At 41.6% G+C, this 17,029-nt stretch overlaps 1 protein-coding gene across 6 annotated transcripts in view; it reads right to left on the reverse strand.

Annotated features, from left to right (window-relative positions):
• LIG1 (DNA ligase 1) overlaps positions 1-17,029 on the reverse strand; it is a 268,524-nt gene that overhangs the window by 17,892 nt on the left and 233,603 nt on the right. For 5 of the 6 annotated variants that reach the window (XM_056541820.1, XM_056541819.1, XM_056541822.1 and 2 more), the window contains exons 23-26: positions 12,493-12,645; positions 11,917-11,970; positions 5,346-5,489; positions 4,127-4,219 (exon numbers count right to left, since the gene is read on the reverse strand). In XM_056541820.1, coding sequence (XP_056397795.1) covers positions 4,127-4,219; positions 5,346-5,489; positions 11,917-11,970; positions 12,493-12,645 — 444 coding nt within the window. Of the gene's footprint in view, positions 1-4,126; positions 4,220-5,345; positions 5,490-11,916; positions 11,971-12,492; positions 12,646-17,029 lie in introns of those variants that run through there. The other variant, XM_056541824.1, reaches the window with a different exon arrangement.

Below are 17,029 nucleotides of genomic sequence, written 5' to 3' on the forward strand. Positions count from 1 at the left end.
ACCGGTCTTCTGCTCTGATCTGAGATCGAGCAGATCATCACCGATAACACTGATCTGTGCTATGCCCTATGCATAGCACTGAACAGTATTAGCAATCAAAGAATTGCTATAAATTGTCCCCTATGGGGACTATTAAAGTGTAAAAATAAAAGTAAAAAAAAAAATGAAAAATCCCCTCCCCCAATAAAAATGTAAGATGTCTTTTTTTTCCCCATTTTACCCCCATAAAGTGTAAAAAAAAATTATTATTAATACACATATTTGGTATTGCCGCGTGCGTAAATGTCCGAACTATTAAAATATAATTTTATCGATCCCGTACGGCTTATATGGAAAAATGAAAAAGTTATAGGTCGACAAAATAGAAGGATTTTAAACATACTAATCTGGTTAAAAAGTTTGCAATTTTTTTTTTAAGCGCAACCTTAATAGAGAAGTAAATAATTATGGGTAACATTTTAAGTGTATTGACCCACAAAATAAAGAACACGTAATTTTTTGCGTAAATTGTGCGGCGTGAAAACGAAACCTTCCAAAATGTGCACAATTGCAGTTTTCTTTTTAATTTCCCCACACTAATAGTATTTTTTGGGTTGCGCCATACATTTTAAAATGAGTGATGTCCTTACGCAGGACAACTGGTCACGCAAAAAACAAGCCCTCATACTGGTCTGTGGATGAAAATATAAAAAAGAGTTACGATTTTTAGAAGATGAAGAGAAAAAAACGAAAATGCAAAAATAAAATTGGCCTGGTCCTTATGGTCAAAATGGGCTTGGTCCTTAACCCCTTAAGGACCGAGCCCTTTTTCACCTTAAGGACCGGAGCGTTTTTTGCAATTCTGACCACTGTCCCTTTAAACATTAATAACTCTGGGATGCTTTTAGTTATCATTCTGATTTCGAGATTGTTTTTTCGTGACATATTCTACTTTAAATTAGTGGTAAAATTTTATGGTAACTTGCATCCTTTCTTGGTGAAAAATCCCCAAATTTGATGAAAAAAATGAAAATTTAGCATTTTTCAAACTTTGAAGCTCTCTGCTTGTAAGGAAAATGGATATTCAAAATAATTTTTTTTTGGGTTCACATATACAATATGTCTACTTTATGTTTGCATCATAAAATTAATGAGTTTTTACTTTTGGAAGACACCAGAGGGCTTCAAAGTTCAGCAGTAATTTTGAAATTTTTCACAAAATTTTCAAACTCGCTATTTTTCATGGACCAGTTCAGGTTTTAAGTGGATTTGAAGGGTCTTCATATTAGAAATACCCCATAAAAGACCCCATTATAAAAACTACACCCCCAAAAGTATTCAAAATGACATTCAGTAAGTGTATTAACCCTTTAGGTGTTTCACAGGAATAGCAGCAAAGTGAAGGAGAAAATTCTAAATCTTCATTTTTTACACTCGCATGTTCTTGTAGACCCAATTTTTGAATTTTTGCAAGTGGTAAAAAGGAGAAAATTTTTACTTGTATTTGAAACCCAATTTCTCTCGAGTAAGCACATACCTCATACGTCTATGTTAATTGTTCGGCGGGCGCAGTAGAGGGCTCAGAAGGGAAGGAGCGACAAATGGTTTTTGGGGGGCATGCCGCATTTAGGAAGCCCCTATGGTGCCAGGACAGCAAAAAAAAAAACACATGGCATACCATTTTGGAAACTAGACCCCTCAGGGAACGTAAAAAGGGGTAAAGTGAACCTTAATACCCTACAGGTGTTTCATGACTTTTGCATATGTGAAAAAAAAATTTTTTTTCTTTACCTAAAATGCTTGGTTTCCCAAAATGTTTACATTTTTAAAAAGGGTAATAGCAGAAAAAATAAAATAAAATTTGAAGCCCAATTTCTCCCGATTCAGAAAACACCCCATATGGGGGTGAAAAGTGCTCTGCTGGCGCACTACAGGTCTCAGAAGAGAAGGACTCACATTTGGCTTTTTGAAAGCAAATTTTGCTCTGGGGGCATGCCGCATTTAGGAAGCCCATATGGTGCCAGGAGAGCAAAAAAAAAAAAAAAACACATGGCATACCATTTTGGTAACTAGACCCCTCGGGGAACGTAACAAGGGGTTAAGTGAACCTTTATACCCCACAGGTGTTTCATGACTTTTGAATATGTAAAAAAAATAATTTTTTTTTTACCTAAAATGCTTGTTTTCCCAAAAATTTTACATTTTTAAAAAGGATAATAGCAGAAAATACCCCCCAAAATTTGAAGCCCAATTTCTCCCGAGTACGGCGATACCCCATATGTGGCCCTAAACTGTTGCCTTGAAATACGACAGGGCTCCAAAGTGAGAGCGCCATGCGCATTTGAGGCCTAAATTAGGGACTTGCATAGGGGTGGACATAGGGGTATTCTACGCCAGTGATTCCCAAACAGGGGGCCTCCAGCTGTTGTAAAACTCCCAGCATGCCTAGACAGTCAGTGGCTATTTGGCAATACTGGGAGTAGTTGTTTTGCAACAGCTGGAGGCTCCGTTCTGGAAACAGTGGCGTACCAGACGTTTTTCATTTTTATTGGGGAGGGGGGCTGTGTAGGGGTATGTGTATATGTAGTGTTTTTTACTTTTTATTTTATTCTTTGTTAGTGTAGTGTTTTTAGGGTACAGTCGCACGGGCGGGGGTTCACAGTAGTTTCTCGCTGGCAGCTTGAGCTGCAGCAGAAAATTTGCCGCAGCTCAAACTTGCAGCCGGATGCTTACTGTAATCCTCCGCCCATGTGAGTGTACCCTGTACGTTCACATTGGGGGGGGGGGGGACATCCAGCTGTTGCAAAACTACAACTCCCAGCATGTACGGTCTATCAGTGCATGCTGGGAGTTGTAGTTTTGCAACAGCTGGAGACACACAGGTTGTGAAACACCGAGTTTGGTAACAAACTCAGCGTTTTGCAACCAGTGTGCCTTCAGCTGTTGCAAAAGCTACAACCCCCAGCATGTACGGACAGCGGAAGGGCATGCTGGGTCTTGTAGTTATGCAACAGCCGGAGGCATACTACATTGGCTGGGGATGCTGGGGATTGTAGTTATGCAACAGCTGGAGACACACTGGTTTGCTACTTAACTCAGTGTGCCTTCAGCTGTTGCAAAACTACAACTCTCAGCAGTCACCGACAGCCAACGGGCATGCTGGGAGTTGTAGTTATGCAACCACCAGATGCACCACTACAACTCCCAGCATGCACTTTAGCTGATTGTGCAAGCTGGGAGTTGTAGTTATACAACAGCTAAAGGTACACTTTTCCATAGAAAGAATGTGCCTCCAGCTGTTGCAAAACTACAAGTCCCAGCATGCCCATAAGGGCATGCTGGGAGTTGTGGTGGTCTGCCTCCTGCTGTTGCATAACTACAGCTCCCAGCATGCCCTTTTTGCATGCTGGGAGCTGTTGCTAAGCAACAGCAGGAGGCTGTCACTCACCTCCTGCTGCTGCTCCACGATGCCGCCGCACAGGTCAGTCCCTCGCCGCCGCTCCTGGGGCCCCGATCCCAACAGGGACGCCGGGGATCGGGGTCCCCAGCACCCGGGGTGCACGTCCCGCACCCGCTAACGTCCTCCGGAATAGGGGCGGAGCGGGTTGCGGGAGTGACACCCGCAGCAGGCGCCCTGATTGGTCGGCCGGTAAACCGGCCGACGAATCAGGGCGATCGTGAGGTGGCACCAGTGCCACCTCACCCCTGCTGGCTCTGGCTGTTCGGGGCCGTCTCTGACGGCCACGATCAGCCAGTAATTCCAGGTCATCGGGTCACTGGAGACCCGATTGACCCGGAATCCGCCGCAGATCGCTGGACTGAATTGTCCAGCGATCTGCGGCAATTGCCGACATGGGGGGACATAATGACCCCCCTGGGCGATATGCCGGGATGCCTGCTTAACGATTTCATCAGGCATCCGGCCCCGGCTCCCCTCCGGCTAGCGGCGGGGGCCGGAAATGCTCAGGGCGTATCCATACGCCCTCGGTCCTTAAGGACTTGGAAACGGGGGCGTATGGATACGCCCTATGTCCTTAAGGGGTTAAAGTCTCATGCCTGCTAATGCATTAAGTAATGATGGCAGGAAGTGAGAGAGGTACTAAAATCATTAACCGGGAGAAAAGATTGATTTACAGCAACATGTTACCTGAGAACTGTTTGTTGCTTCTTCTGGCTTTTTATCATCTCGAATACGAAGGAAACGAGGGAAACGCAATGAAATTCCCCTTTCATCTTCCACCTAAACCAAAATAAATTAACTTTGTAATTAATTCTTAAAAAATATGAAAGAGTAAAAGGTAATTTGCTGTGGATGGAGAATAGCTGCTATAATGTATCCTACATGAATAAAGCACTGGGATGAGATAAAAGACTACCTAGGACACTCATTTTTTTTTTCCTAATAAGATATATTTACAAAAAGTTCCTTTAATTGCTAGTAGGCTAGGCAATTTAACCCTTTAACAACATATGATATATAGTTATGTCATGTGTCTGGTGAGGAAGTATGGAGCAGACTCAGGACATGCACCCACAGATGCCGGCTGCACTCAATTTCCACCCCCCTAATGCAATCATGAAGTACAAATTCTTAAGGACCTTCTAAACAAGCTACTATGTTCAATCTCCACTTATCAAAATAACCTCCCAAAATAACAATTCTAATCATCGTGCACTGGGTGCGTCATTCATTCTGGAGAATATTTTATCTTTTTTTTTTTTACCAGTGTTGGTGCCAGGATTTAGACTCCTACCATTAAGCTACTTAACCCCTATCCTCTGGATATGGAATAGCTTTTAATTTGATATGACAATTTCTACCCATCTGTTGGAACCCGTCTAGCCAAGGGGCTAAGGAGGCCTTGGTGCAAAAAAGTTGCATGGGCTCTTTTAGACAGGCCAGCGGGAGGCAGAAAACAAGCGCTATTCTCCCTGATCAGCACTAGTTTGCCAAGTCTTCACAAGGTCAAATCAAACATGTGGCCAGTCTCCACATACAATTGCTGGATCATTCATGCAGCCATTTATATTCATCATAATGGGTTGCACATTTCACAGGGCGTCGTGTGGCTGATTTAGATGGCTGCATATCTGAAGAACTATCATTTGCTCATTGGCCCTTTTTTCACAGGGCTGATTATCTTGAATGAGCATTCCTATGAATACTCATTTGCCCAATAATTGGCCTTTATGTGACCCAATAAAACAGCACCAGCAGCCAAGGGAATTCCCAGGGTCTTAAAAGATCAAGGGTAAATTTACTAAGAAATTTATTTTGGTGACTACTTTTAATCTTGGAATAACCACTTTAAAAGCCCACTCTATTATTACATATGCAGTGTTATTAGTGAAAATTTTAAACATACCAGTCCAATTGCTGCCTTATGGACAGGGGAAATAGAAAGATCTGCACATTTTACTTCCCAGACTTGAACTGGTTCAAACCATTGGTCTGGCTCTGCAGCACTGTCCCAGCGGTAGTAACTTCTTGGGCTATCAATTGCATGATCCTAGAAAGGAAAACCAATAAAAAAAATAAAATTATATATATATGCCTACAATTTTAAGCAAGCTTTTTTTTTAAAAACAACAACATTTTCTGTATGGCTCCAGGCCCTCACTGTGCACAGTGCATGTTTGTTTAGCTGATCTAGACTACACTTGTTCATCCTGAGCATGACAAAATAACAGGAAACTTATCTAATATACTGGAAACAATAAGGCTTGAAAAAGATTGTAAGAATACCCCCTTTAAAATCAGACTATTTGGTCTTTTGACCTGTCAGTTTTAATGGCATTGGGCAGTTTCTCTGGTACTGCTCCTAGAAATACTGTATATCAATAAAGTGAAAACGTAGGTTAAAAAAAAAAAAAGAAAAAAAAAATCCCTCATTGAGCTTGACTGAAAAATATAAATGTTATCACTCTTGGAAGGTGGGTAAGAAAAAAAAAAAAAACACTGAAAACCACCTTTATACCTTTCACACAGCCATCACTTGCCTTTGTAAAGGGTTCCAGGTGAGACGCCGTTCACTGCGTTCTTGCAATTGGTTGGAAACCCCTGGTTTTTTTTTTATAAACCCAGGTGTTAACTCAGTCGGGAAGCAGAATTAGGTATGGTATTTACGGGCCACAGGCGCTATTCATATTGCAACATTCACATGGGTTTCCCAAGTGTGTGAAAATTCAAGAGAGAGCTTATAAAAACTGTACTCAAGATGATATTGCACCCCAGCATTTCTACTTGATCATTAATTGATAAGCAGCGATCTATGTTGGAGAGGTCATTCCCATAGAGGCACTCCTTCACATATATGGTGGTTACATCCACTTATTAGTAGCTTTTGGTCTGCTATATCTGATAAAATCAAGCAGATTACGGCCGAGTGATCCTGTTGATCTTGTTGTGGGCTCCTTCATGACAGTTCTATCCTCACTCCTCCTTGCAGATTACCCACCTCCTGATGGCAGCAAAACTACTAGTGCCTTTAGGATGGCATACTACCAGGGCACCCACTTTTGCCCAATGGACTGACATAGTCAACCAACTGTATGGGATGGAGAAAATTGCGAGCTAAATTTTAGCCTCATGTTGAATTCTTGAAATTGCGGGACCCATGTAAAACCTTTTGATCTCCCTGATCTGCACATGTGATATCCTTTAGGTTTCTTGCCTGACAACTCTACCCTTTCCTATCCCCTCCCTCCACGTCCCTACCGTAGCCCTGAGTTTGCTATATATTAATTTGTATTTTGTTAATTATTTAATAAAAAGATTTAGAAAAAAAAACACAACACTCTAACCCCATCCTGTTGCAACCATTTTTGGCTGAAGGCTCAAAGACGCCTCATCGTCTGGCTGCTGATTTTGTCACTATACTCTATCTAAATACTGACTACTCTTCTATTCTGATTAGGCTAGGTTAATAGGACACTTCGAATGGGACAGTTGCCCAGCTAGGGCTGTCATTCATTGGGGCAGGTACTCCAAGTAAGGACCTGAGTGTGGGTGGATATTAGGGCTACACATCCCTGTTTCCCTCTATACAATTCCCTGAGAGAATGAGTAGGAGCTGAGGCAGCTTAGGATATGCCAAGTCATCTGGAGTTGCAGAAAACTGAGTTAATACAAGCAAAGAGATCTCAAATGTATGTATGCCATGCTGACAGAAGGCAAATTGGTCAGCAGACCTCGCCTCTTTAGAAATCCAAAGTCAGGTTATAACTTTTGTGTGACCTGTGTCAAACTCCACAACAGACATGCACTTCTCAATTTTTAAATATGCACCAACAAAAGTTTTTAATACAAAAGTTTTATTCTGTCCTCTCCAATAACTCTTTGTATTTTAATGAAGAGATTGTTGGTATTAGAACCCACTTCAAGCACAGTAGGGACACCGTACTGACATAGGTTGAACTTGAAGGTCGTTTGTCTTTTTTCAGCCTTAAGAACTATGTTACATTGGACCATAAAACTTGCTATAACCAAAAAAAAAAAAAAATCACAGAAAAAAATGTCACACTTACTGGTACAATGGCAGGTTAGGTACCTATTTCCATTATGATGCAGATCAGCCACAATGCTAAATAAGAGGAGGTTGCACAGGTGCAAAATACTGATGAAAAATTACTCACATGCCTACTATTCATGAGGTGGGAAGTTGCTTAGTACTACAGTTGCACACAGATAAGGAATACACAGGGTGCCAGTGATGGCCCCCTCCCATAGACTTGCATAGCAGGGGCAGGGCGTGATGTCACACGAGGGCGGAGGCGTGACGTCACGATACTCAGGCCCCGTGGTCGGCAACTGGCAGTTCGTGAGCTGGCAGCGCGGCGTGCAGCCCAAAAAAGGTGGGTGCCCAATTGTAAAATTGCGGGGGTCCCCAGCGGTGGGACCTCCGCGGTCAGACATCTTCTCTCCTATCCTTTGGTACCCCATTAAGTCAGCATGGTGGACTACACACTATTAGTGACACCCATACTATTCCATCAGAGGGGCTGCCAAGCCCTGCACCCACTCATGAATAGTATGCAAGTTGCTTATCAGTATTTTGCACCTTCTTCTGCATCCTAATGGGAATAGGTGCGTGACCTGCCCTTGTACTGGTAACCAGGAAGTGTGGCATTTTTTTCTGGATTTTTTTTAAATAATTTTTGTCCTATTTTTCTGTGATTGTTTTCTATGTTAGTGTAGGGACTCGCAAGAGACTGAGGACCCTTGACAAATTGCGCGCTTGCGTATTTTGGCCAAAATATCAACTAATACTTCATTTTTATCATATAAAGTATTTATATATTTTTTTTATGTCGTCTGGCCTTGTGATGCTGGTTTCAGTGTGTTGCCAGCTGCACATAAAAGATGCTGGGCAGCCCGCCAAATCGAATAGTATGGGCATCACTAATACAGTGGGGGAAAAAAGTAGTCAGCAACTAATTGTGCAGGTTCTAAAACCTAAAAAGATGAGAGGCCTGGAATTTACATCATAGGTATATCTCAACTATGAGAGACCTAATGAGAAAAAAAATGGTGTTCTTTGGATGCAACTCAGCATTCTTTCTCCTCCAAACATGACGAGTTGAGTTTTTACCAAAAAATTCTACTTAGGAGTCATATGGTCATATGAAACCAAATTATCTTCTACATGCTCTTCATACAAATGCTCTCTAGCAAACTTCAGACAGGCCCAAATATGTACTGGCTTAAGCAGGGGGACATGTCAGGCACTGCATGATTTTAGTCCCTGGTGGTGTAGTGTATTACTGATGGTAGCTTTGTTACTTTGGTCCCAGCTCTCTGCAGGTCATTCACTAGGTCCCCCGTGTGGTTCTGGGATTTTTGCTCACCGTTCTTGTGATCATTTTGATACCACGGGGTCAGATCTTGCGTGGAGCCCCAGATCGAGGGAGATTATCAGTGGTCTTGTATGTCTTCCATTTTCTAATAATTGCTCCCACAGTTGATTTCTTCACACCAAGCTGCTTGCCTATTGCAGATTCAGTCTTCCCAGCCTGGTGCTGGTCTACAATTTTGTTTCTGGTGTCCTTCAACAGCTCTTTGGTCTTGGCCATAGTGGAGTTTGGAGTGTGACTGTTTGAGGTTGTGGACAGGTGTCTTTTATACTGATAAGTTCAAACAGGTGCCATTGATACAGGTAACGAGTGGAGGACAGAAGAGACTCTTAAAAAAGGAGTTACAGGTCTGTGAGAACCAGAAATCAATCTTCTTTGTAATTGACCAAATACTTATTTTCCACCATAATTTGCTAATAAATTCTTTAAAAATCAGACAATGTGATTTTATGGATTTTTTTTCTCATCATGTCTCTCATAGTTGAGGTATACCTATGATTAAAATTACAGGCATCTCATCTTTTTAAGTGGTAGAACTTGCACAAATGGTGGCTGACTAAATACTTTTTTGCCCCACTGTAGGTTGTAAGCCAGCATGGTCACTATACATTATCATGTTACTGGCACCCTGTATAGGGCCTTATCGGTTTTCAACTACTATACTAGGCGTACTCAAGAATTAAAAACGTGTGAGTGGTTGTTCATCAATATATTGCACCTGTGTGACCTCCCCTTACACTGCATTGTGGCTGATCTCCATTATAATGGGAATAGGTGCCTAACCTGCCTTGTACCAGTAAGCAGTAAGTGTGGTCTTTTTTTCTGTTATTTTTTTTGTGGAGCAATTATTGTCCCATTTTTGTGTGATTTTTTCTATAAGAATCATCCTCAAATTTTTTTCTGCAACTGCTTCAGAAAACCACTGGATGCTTTTCCCATCATAAATGCTTAAAAGCCTTTCCAACCTATGCTTTAAATGACACCTCACCACTTGTGCTTTCAGCACAATCCCTTTATATGATTAAAGCATTGTACGGTTGTCTCTGCAACTGTATGGCACATTATCGTCGCCTCTCCACACCAATCAGTGAACATCAGTAGTGGGAAGCTTTGGACTAACACTTAAAGAGGCACTGTCATTGTTGAAAACTTTTTATATATTGCAGGACTCGTTATAATATGACTTTTCACAATACACACCTGTTAAAAAAAATTTACATTTTCACCTGAAATTAAAGCTCAAAATAGCCACCATTAGGGGTCGCCTGTCTTTTAGCCAGACAGATTAGTCTAGATTTTACAGCATACTGGATACCAGCCATAAAGCATACCGGTATCCGGCCATAAAGCATACCGGTATCCAGTATAGGAGATTTCTATTGAGTGTATGCGTGAGCACGCACTGCCTGTGAACGAGCACAGGGAGCGCGCTCACACAGGTTGTCCCCCCCTCTCCCTCACTGCCTTCAGACAAGCACCATAGTGAGTTCCCAATTCAGCTCCCTGCAGAGCGCATTGAGAGGCCTTACCTGGTATGTTGCCACTGTATAAACTACTAAATATGCCTGTCCTTTGCTTATGTGGAGCTGGCCCTGGAGGATTGTCACTGCTCCGGCCGCGATTCCTGCTTTCTCCTGTGCTGCGGCCCCTGCTGCAGCCTCTAATGCATCCCGTGCTCCGGCCCCTGTTTTCTCCCGTGCTGCGGCCCCGGCTGGTTCTGTAAGTGCCTTAGCTATCCTCCCAGCCAGGGCCTCTGCACATGGGGCTAGGTGCACTGCAGAACATTGCACCCTAGGGTCTTCCACAGTTCCAAGGGTGCAATGCTCTGCAGTCTACACATACCCCCCCCCCCATATGTGTCTATACAGGTGGGGGTATGTGCAGACAATGGTGCAATGCTCTGCACATACCCCCACCTGTATAGGAATGTTCCTACACACACTGTGAAGGAGACAGACTGACACGCCCCCTCTAGCCAGCACAATGAAAAAGTTACTCACCAGCATATAAATGCTTATATCTCTGGATATATAGGCCAGAGACACATAAAAATGATATGCACATGATCAGGATTGGGTACTGAGTAACATATAACTTTTCACTATAAAAGGTACGCTTTAAACATAAAGCCAAAACAACCACCTTTTAGAGGCCATCCCTTGAACGGTCCAGTGTACAGCGGCCCAATTTAACTACTTTCCTTTGCTTAATTCTTGGAACATATCCTCCTTGATCTGTATACATACATCATATTCTACCTAGACTCATGAAACATAATTTAATTGTCCTTCACTGCCCTAATCTCCCAATACCTCCTCAGAACAAATCTCTCTGGCCCTTCCAAACCATCATATTTTCTGCTCATTACACTAATCCGGATTTACTAAGAGTGTAGTGTAGTTTTTTTTGTGGTTTCCCCCCCCCCCCCCCACCCCCAACAGATATTTTTCCAAAAGTGCAAAACGTAGGCGTCTTGCACTTTTCCCCTACATTTTGCTTTTTATTTTTTTTTAACATTTTTCAGAGCTCAAATCCACCACATTTTCTGTGGAAACCTTAGTAAATATGTAGGGATTTTTCAAAAATGTTGGGGACACACCCCCTATTACCATGCCCCCTTTCTGGGTTCTCTCAATTAAATGGAGTGTTGGACATTTTAAAATTTTTTTGGTGGACATCTGGCACAGACAAATTGTGGCACACAATCTGGTGCAGACAAATTCTGACGCAATGCGCCAGATTCTGGCCCACAACCCAATAAAACGGGTCAGGTTTACAATGGTAAGTCAGGGCCACTGTCTCCATAATTACTCCCATACTCTAAAATTCTCCCAACACACCAACTTTTCAAACTTCTAACCCTAAGAGGAACTTCTAACCCTACCTACCGCCCCCTCCCCTTGTAGACTGTAATAAGCAGAGTGCTCCTTTTTTTTTTTTTTTTTTTTTTTACCAGTTTGTCACTTATTAAGCATGTTAATTGTATAGTTCCGGAATGCAAACATATGAAAGAAAAACAAACAGGTACAATAAATATATGTACACATTGGTTTACAGAATAACAGTGCATTCAAACAAAATTACCTTTAAAAAACTGTAATGCTTTTCTAAATCTTCATCTGTAAAGCCTGTGCCAATCTAAATAAAATAATCAGAACAAGTTATAAGAAAAGTAACTTCATGCATTAAATATATATCTGTCAACTACACACTCAGCACACCCTACTGACAAGGTGAATGGCAATACCTTTGTGTGAAATGCTAAATGAACTGATAAGGTACAAGAGAAGGCTTCACAATGTGACCTTTGAATGTTTTAACTGAAAGTACCGGTCTGTATGCTTCAAATAATCTGTAGCCACTATACTCTTCACTTTAATACCAATAAGGAGCTGGAGCCTAGAACAGCATTCAACGTAGTAATACCATTTCTACCATATTATTTAGTTGTAATCCAAATATACATTGACTGCTGCATACTGGCACTGTTTTACTATTCTGATAATAGAATCACTGTAGTAAACATTTCTAAGAAGGCAATATTCGTATAAGAGGTGGAAAATATGGAATTTAACCCGTTTATAGACCCATCCTACATCCTGTAATAAGGTAAACATAAGGCTGTGAAAATAGCCATAGCCTGCATTATTTCAGACAAACCTTACAGATTGTTTGATATTCTTCACTTTCTTCATCATATGATGCCAGAAGAAATCCGCCATATATGCCTGTTCGCTTTCCTTTTCCCAAGTACCCACCAATTACCACCAGATCCAGGGTGTCTCCTAGACCTTCCAAATAATCTTTTTTTAACTGGAAAAAAAATGAAATAAAATAACAGTGTATAACCATGCCTGATGACTTGAAATGGAAATAAAATGTTTAATTGCCTTCCATTTGTGCTTTTTGCCTCGATTGAATCACTTGGAGGAAACTATACGTTCAGTTGAAAGCTGTTGGAACATGATAAAATTGGGACTGGCCAACTATCTATGTGTATGGAGGTGTCCGAATGGAACAGGTCTTAGAAATTAAGGCTTACACTCCTCTCCTTATTAAATTAAATACGCACTTTTCTCAACCATGCTACAACACAATTTCTTAATTATGTTCGACATAGGCACTGAATTTATCTACAGGACACCATGGACCAGAAGTATGGAAAGAGTCCTTACCTTTATAAGCAACAGCCTACTACTGCTTAACAGTGTGTAGAAAAGTACAGTGGAACCTTAAGACCAGACAATTTATCCTAATTCGACTCATTTGTGTAATTTATAGTTTATAACTATTTTTGAATTGGCTGTTTTAAATATTAGGCAAAATAATTGCTGTTTGTTGGAATGGTCTCTTCCCTGCTAAAGTTAAATGTTACAAAAAAGTACTTCCAGCAACATACTTGACATACAGGCTAAATTTCTTTGAGAAAAGGGGACTGAGGAAAACACTCTGGCCCAAATTTATCAAATTGTTTGAGAAAAAGTGGAGTGATTTTCCCATAGCAGCCAATCACAGCTCAGCTTTCACTTCCCCAGAGTTTGTTTGCTGAGCTGTGATTGGTTGTTGTGGGAAAATCTCTCCACTTTCTCTCTCTCACAGTTTGATCAATCTGGACCTCCGTGTCATATTATACAGTGGTTGATGCAGTAGTTGTTGGTACAGGAGTCTACTTCCAGTACAAAAGGACAAAAATAGGGGGTGCTCCCAAATAGAATGCAATGCTAAATCTTTTGTCAGATTTTGCTAGTTGCTCACAGAATGTAGTTTGGAGTAATAAATAAGTGGGAGCTGCTGCGCTCCGACCAGGGCTGGGCTCTTATGCAAGAGCCATAGGAGAATCAAGATAGGCCACTAGGAGCTACAAAAACCAGTCTTTAGGAGGCACTGCTTACATAAGTGAAAGAACGGAGAGACTCAGGCCAGCACAGGACAAACTTGTTTATTTTGTAAAAAGCAGACAACGTGTTTCGGCACATACAAAGTGCCTTCCTCAGGTCCAAAACGTACAATGCTAAAAGATAGTAAAATTAAGAGTATGATAAAAATGCTTGTAATATGTTGCTAAATGTCAAGTTCTGTTAAAGCTTTGTAACTTTATTGATAGACTAATCTTCTGAGACCAGTTGTGCCTTATTTATAATTTTTTACACTAGTCTAAACGCATTCTCTAACTGGATCCACCAACACCACATTTACTGTTAAATATAACGAATAAAATATTCACATACTTTTATTTTTACCTTTGTATAATGAATAAAACATATGCTTACTCTTTTACCCAAATTATTATAAAAAAAAATTTTAATCCATTATTAATATGGTCTACTTTTTAGACAACACACACTTTGTGCCGTCACACATCTGTGCATCCTACTTAACACTACATATTTTCTCTGCAGCAATGTTCAACTTCCAACTTCCTCTTTTTATCATACTCTTAATTTTACTATCTTTTAGCATTGTACGTTTTGGACCTGAGGAAGGCACTTTGTATGTGCCGAAATGCGTTGTCCGCTTTTTTACAAAATAAACAAGTTTGTCCTGTGCTGGCCAAAGTCTCTCCGTTCTTTCACTTATGTGAGCAGCGCCTCCTAAAGACCGGTCTTTGTAGCTCCTAGTTGCCTATCTTACTTCCAGTACAAAAATCCTACAGACTCCCTTGTTTCAAATGTACAAGTTACATAGTTAGTACATAGTTAATGTTTCTCTACAGCTTTTTAGAGAAACTTTTTTTTGGTAGGCGATCTCACCACCTTCTCCCCACCCAAAAGTCTCATACAACACAAAACTAACCAGTGGTCACAAGTTTATAAGGTTGAAAAAGAGAAAGGCAATAACTCCCAATGAGGCAGATGCCAATTGTCTTATAAGAGAGGAAAGATTTATTCTTGACTCAAACATGGCAATCAGAATAAATCCCTGGATTAAAGTTCTATGCACATACATCTAGTATTCATACTTGTAATAGTATATCCAGGCCCCCCTTAAACTTGTGGCAGCGAGTTCCATAGTTTTACAGCTCTTACAGTAAAGCATCAGTCTGTGATTGTTACAAGGTTATGATTGGCCTTAACATTTGCCTTTTCAGGCAGAGATTATTCAAATGGCTAAAATGACATGGCAACTTAGTTTTAGTAGCACAATATTGCGTTATGTTGTATAGACCAAATGGTATTGACTGTAGTCAAACAGAAATCAAGCATTCCTGGATTTTAGGAGACTGTGATGTTATGCCAACTTCTTGGTTTCAACCGGACCACATTTAAATGTTTATTAAGGATTTTTACAATACAAGTTAGAAATTAAACAAGAATTACACAGGGGACCCAAAGGTCAGAAGGTAATACAGTCAGTGCATTAACCATACACGGCTAAAAAAAACATCATCTCCCAAAAAACATCACCATCGTCCACATCTTAACCCAACTAAAGCCGGGCCAGACCTATCTAGGACAGGGGAAACAGGAGCTGAACTATATAAGGCAGGAGGGGGGGGGGGGGATTATTCAAGGTAGACAAAAACCTTAGGAGGTAAGGGAAAAGCTCCCAGACAAAAAAGAGAAAACACAAACACGGAACAAGACACGCAGCCAAAGTGGAAAGAAGTGGAAAGAAAGAAAAGAGGAAAGGAGACAAGAAAACAAAGAGCCTTAGACAATCAAGGAGGGTTTCGATCAGTGAAATGGTCCCATGGTTCCCACACAGAGGTATAAAGGTACAGTGTCATTCAGAGAAGCAGTGAGATTCTAGAGAACGGATTTCAAGTACACGAGCAACAAGATCGGCCTCGGACGGCGGTACAGGTTTCTTCCAGTACTTCGCAATGAGCGTTTTGGCTGCAAGAACTATATGCATAAAAAGCTTGAACAGCTTATTTTATAAGCCTCTATAGGAAAGATGCAATAGATAGATAAGGGGGTCAAGGGGAACAGAAACATCCAAAACTACAGAGAGCAACCTCTGAACTACTCTCCAAAACGCACTATGAGGGGACATGACGAGAATATATGGAAGACAGTACCCAGACCCACCCCACAAGGCCAGCATTGGGGAGGACCAGTCGGGTTTAGCCTATTCAGGAGCTCCGGAGTATGGTACCATCCCATAAGCATTTTAAATTGGGTCTCCTTATATGCTGTACAGATATATGCTTTAGAGGCCCGCTCGCAAATCACCTGCCACTGGGGTAAAGTAATAGTGGTATGGAGGGAGTCTATACAGAGCTGCATATATCGATGGGATAGGGCTTCACCATCCAGGGGGATAGAGTAGATATCAGAAAGAAGCCCCTTCGCCTGAGGTCCGATCCGACACAGCTGCTCAAAACCAGTCGGCAAGGACACAGCCAGAGAGCCCAGTTTAGAGGACAGAAAGTGACTAAGCTGTTGGTAGCGAAGTTCCTCAGTTGGGGGGAGATTCTTGCCCGAGGACAATTGCTCAAAGGACAGGAGAGTACGGGAGAGAGGGTTAACCACATTCGCTCAGCAAAATAGACCCCTAGAGCCCCACTCCATCACCACCCCCGAAGTCAAGCCAGAGGGAAAAGCAGGGTGATAAAGAAGAGATTGTAGGGGAGACAAGGAGGAGTAAAGGTTAAACTTCCGAGAGCAATATCCCCAGACATGGTGCCCAATAACAGACCTAAGGAAGCATAAGGGGAAGAGAAGCTCCACAAGAGAGCATTCGGTGGACCGGAGCAAGCCACCGACTATAAGCATGATATGTGGACCATGCAACCAAATGGCATAAATGGGCAGCTCATAAATATTTGGTGACATCAGGTACACCTAAACCTCCCCCCTAGATTTGCTAGCTAACATGACTGACATTGGGAGTCGATGCTATTTAGCATCCCAGATAAAATCGAAAAATATCAGATTGAAAGGAGCTTTGAGCAGAAAGTGGGATCCTCACATGCAGGGTCTTAAAGGAATAAATCAATTTAGGGAGGTTGGCCATCTTAACCTCCGCTATGCGACTGAAAAAAGAAATGTACCGGTACCGCCACTTCTCCATAAGAGCCCTCAGGTCACAAAAAAGAGAAGGAAATTTAGTAGAATAGAGGGATGAGTAAGAAGGAGATAGCAGTACCCCCCGGTATTTTATTGCAAAAGGCGACCATTCAAAAGAGAAGTTAGTTTGCAGAAGGGAAGACAGACAGGGGAAGATTCAGGGGCAGTGCCTCAGACTTGGAAAG

Source organism: Hyla sarda, chromosome 10 (genome assembly GCF_029499605.1).
Source record: "Hyla sarda isolate aHylSar1 chromosome 10, aHylSar1.hap1, whole genome shotgun sequence".
Classification (NCBI taxonomy): domain Eukaryota; kingdom Metazoa; phylum Chordata; class Amphibia; order Anura; family Hylidae; genus Hyla; species Hyla sarda.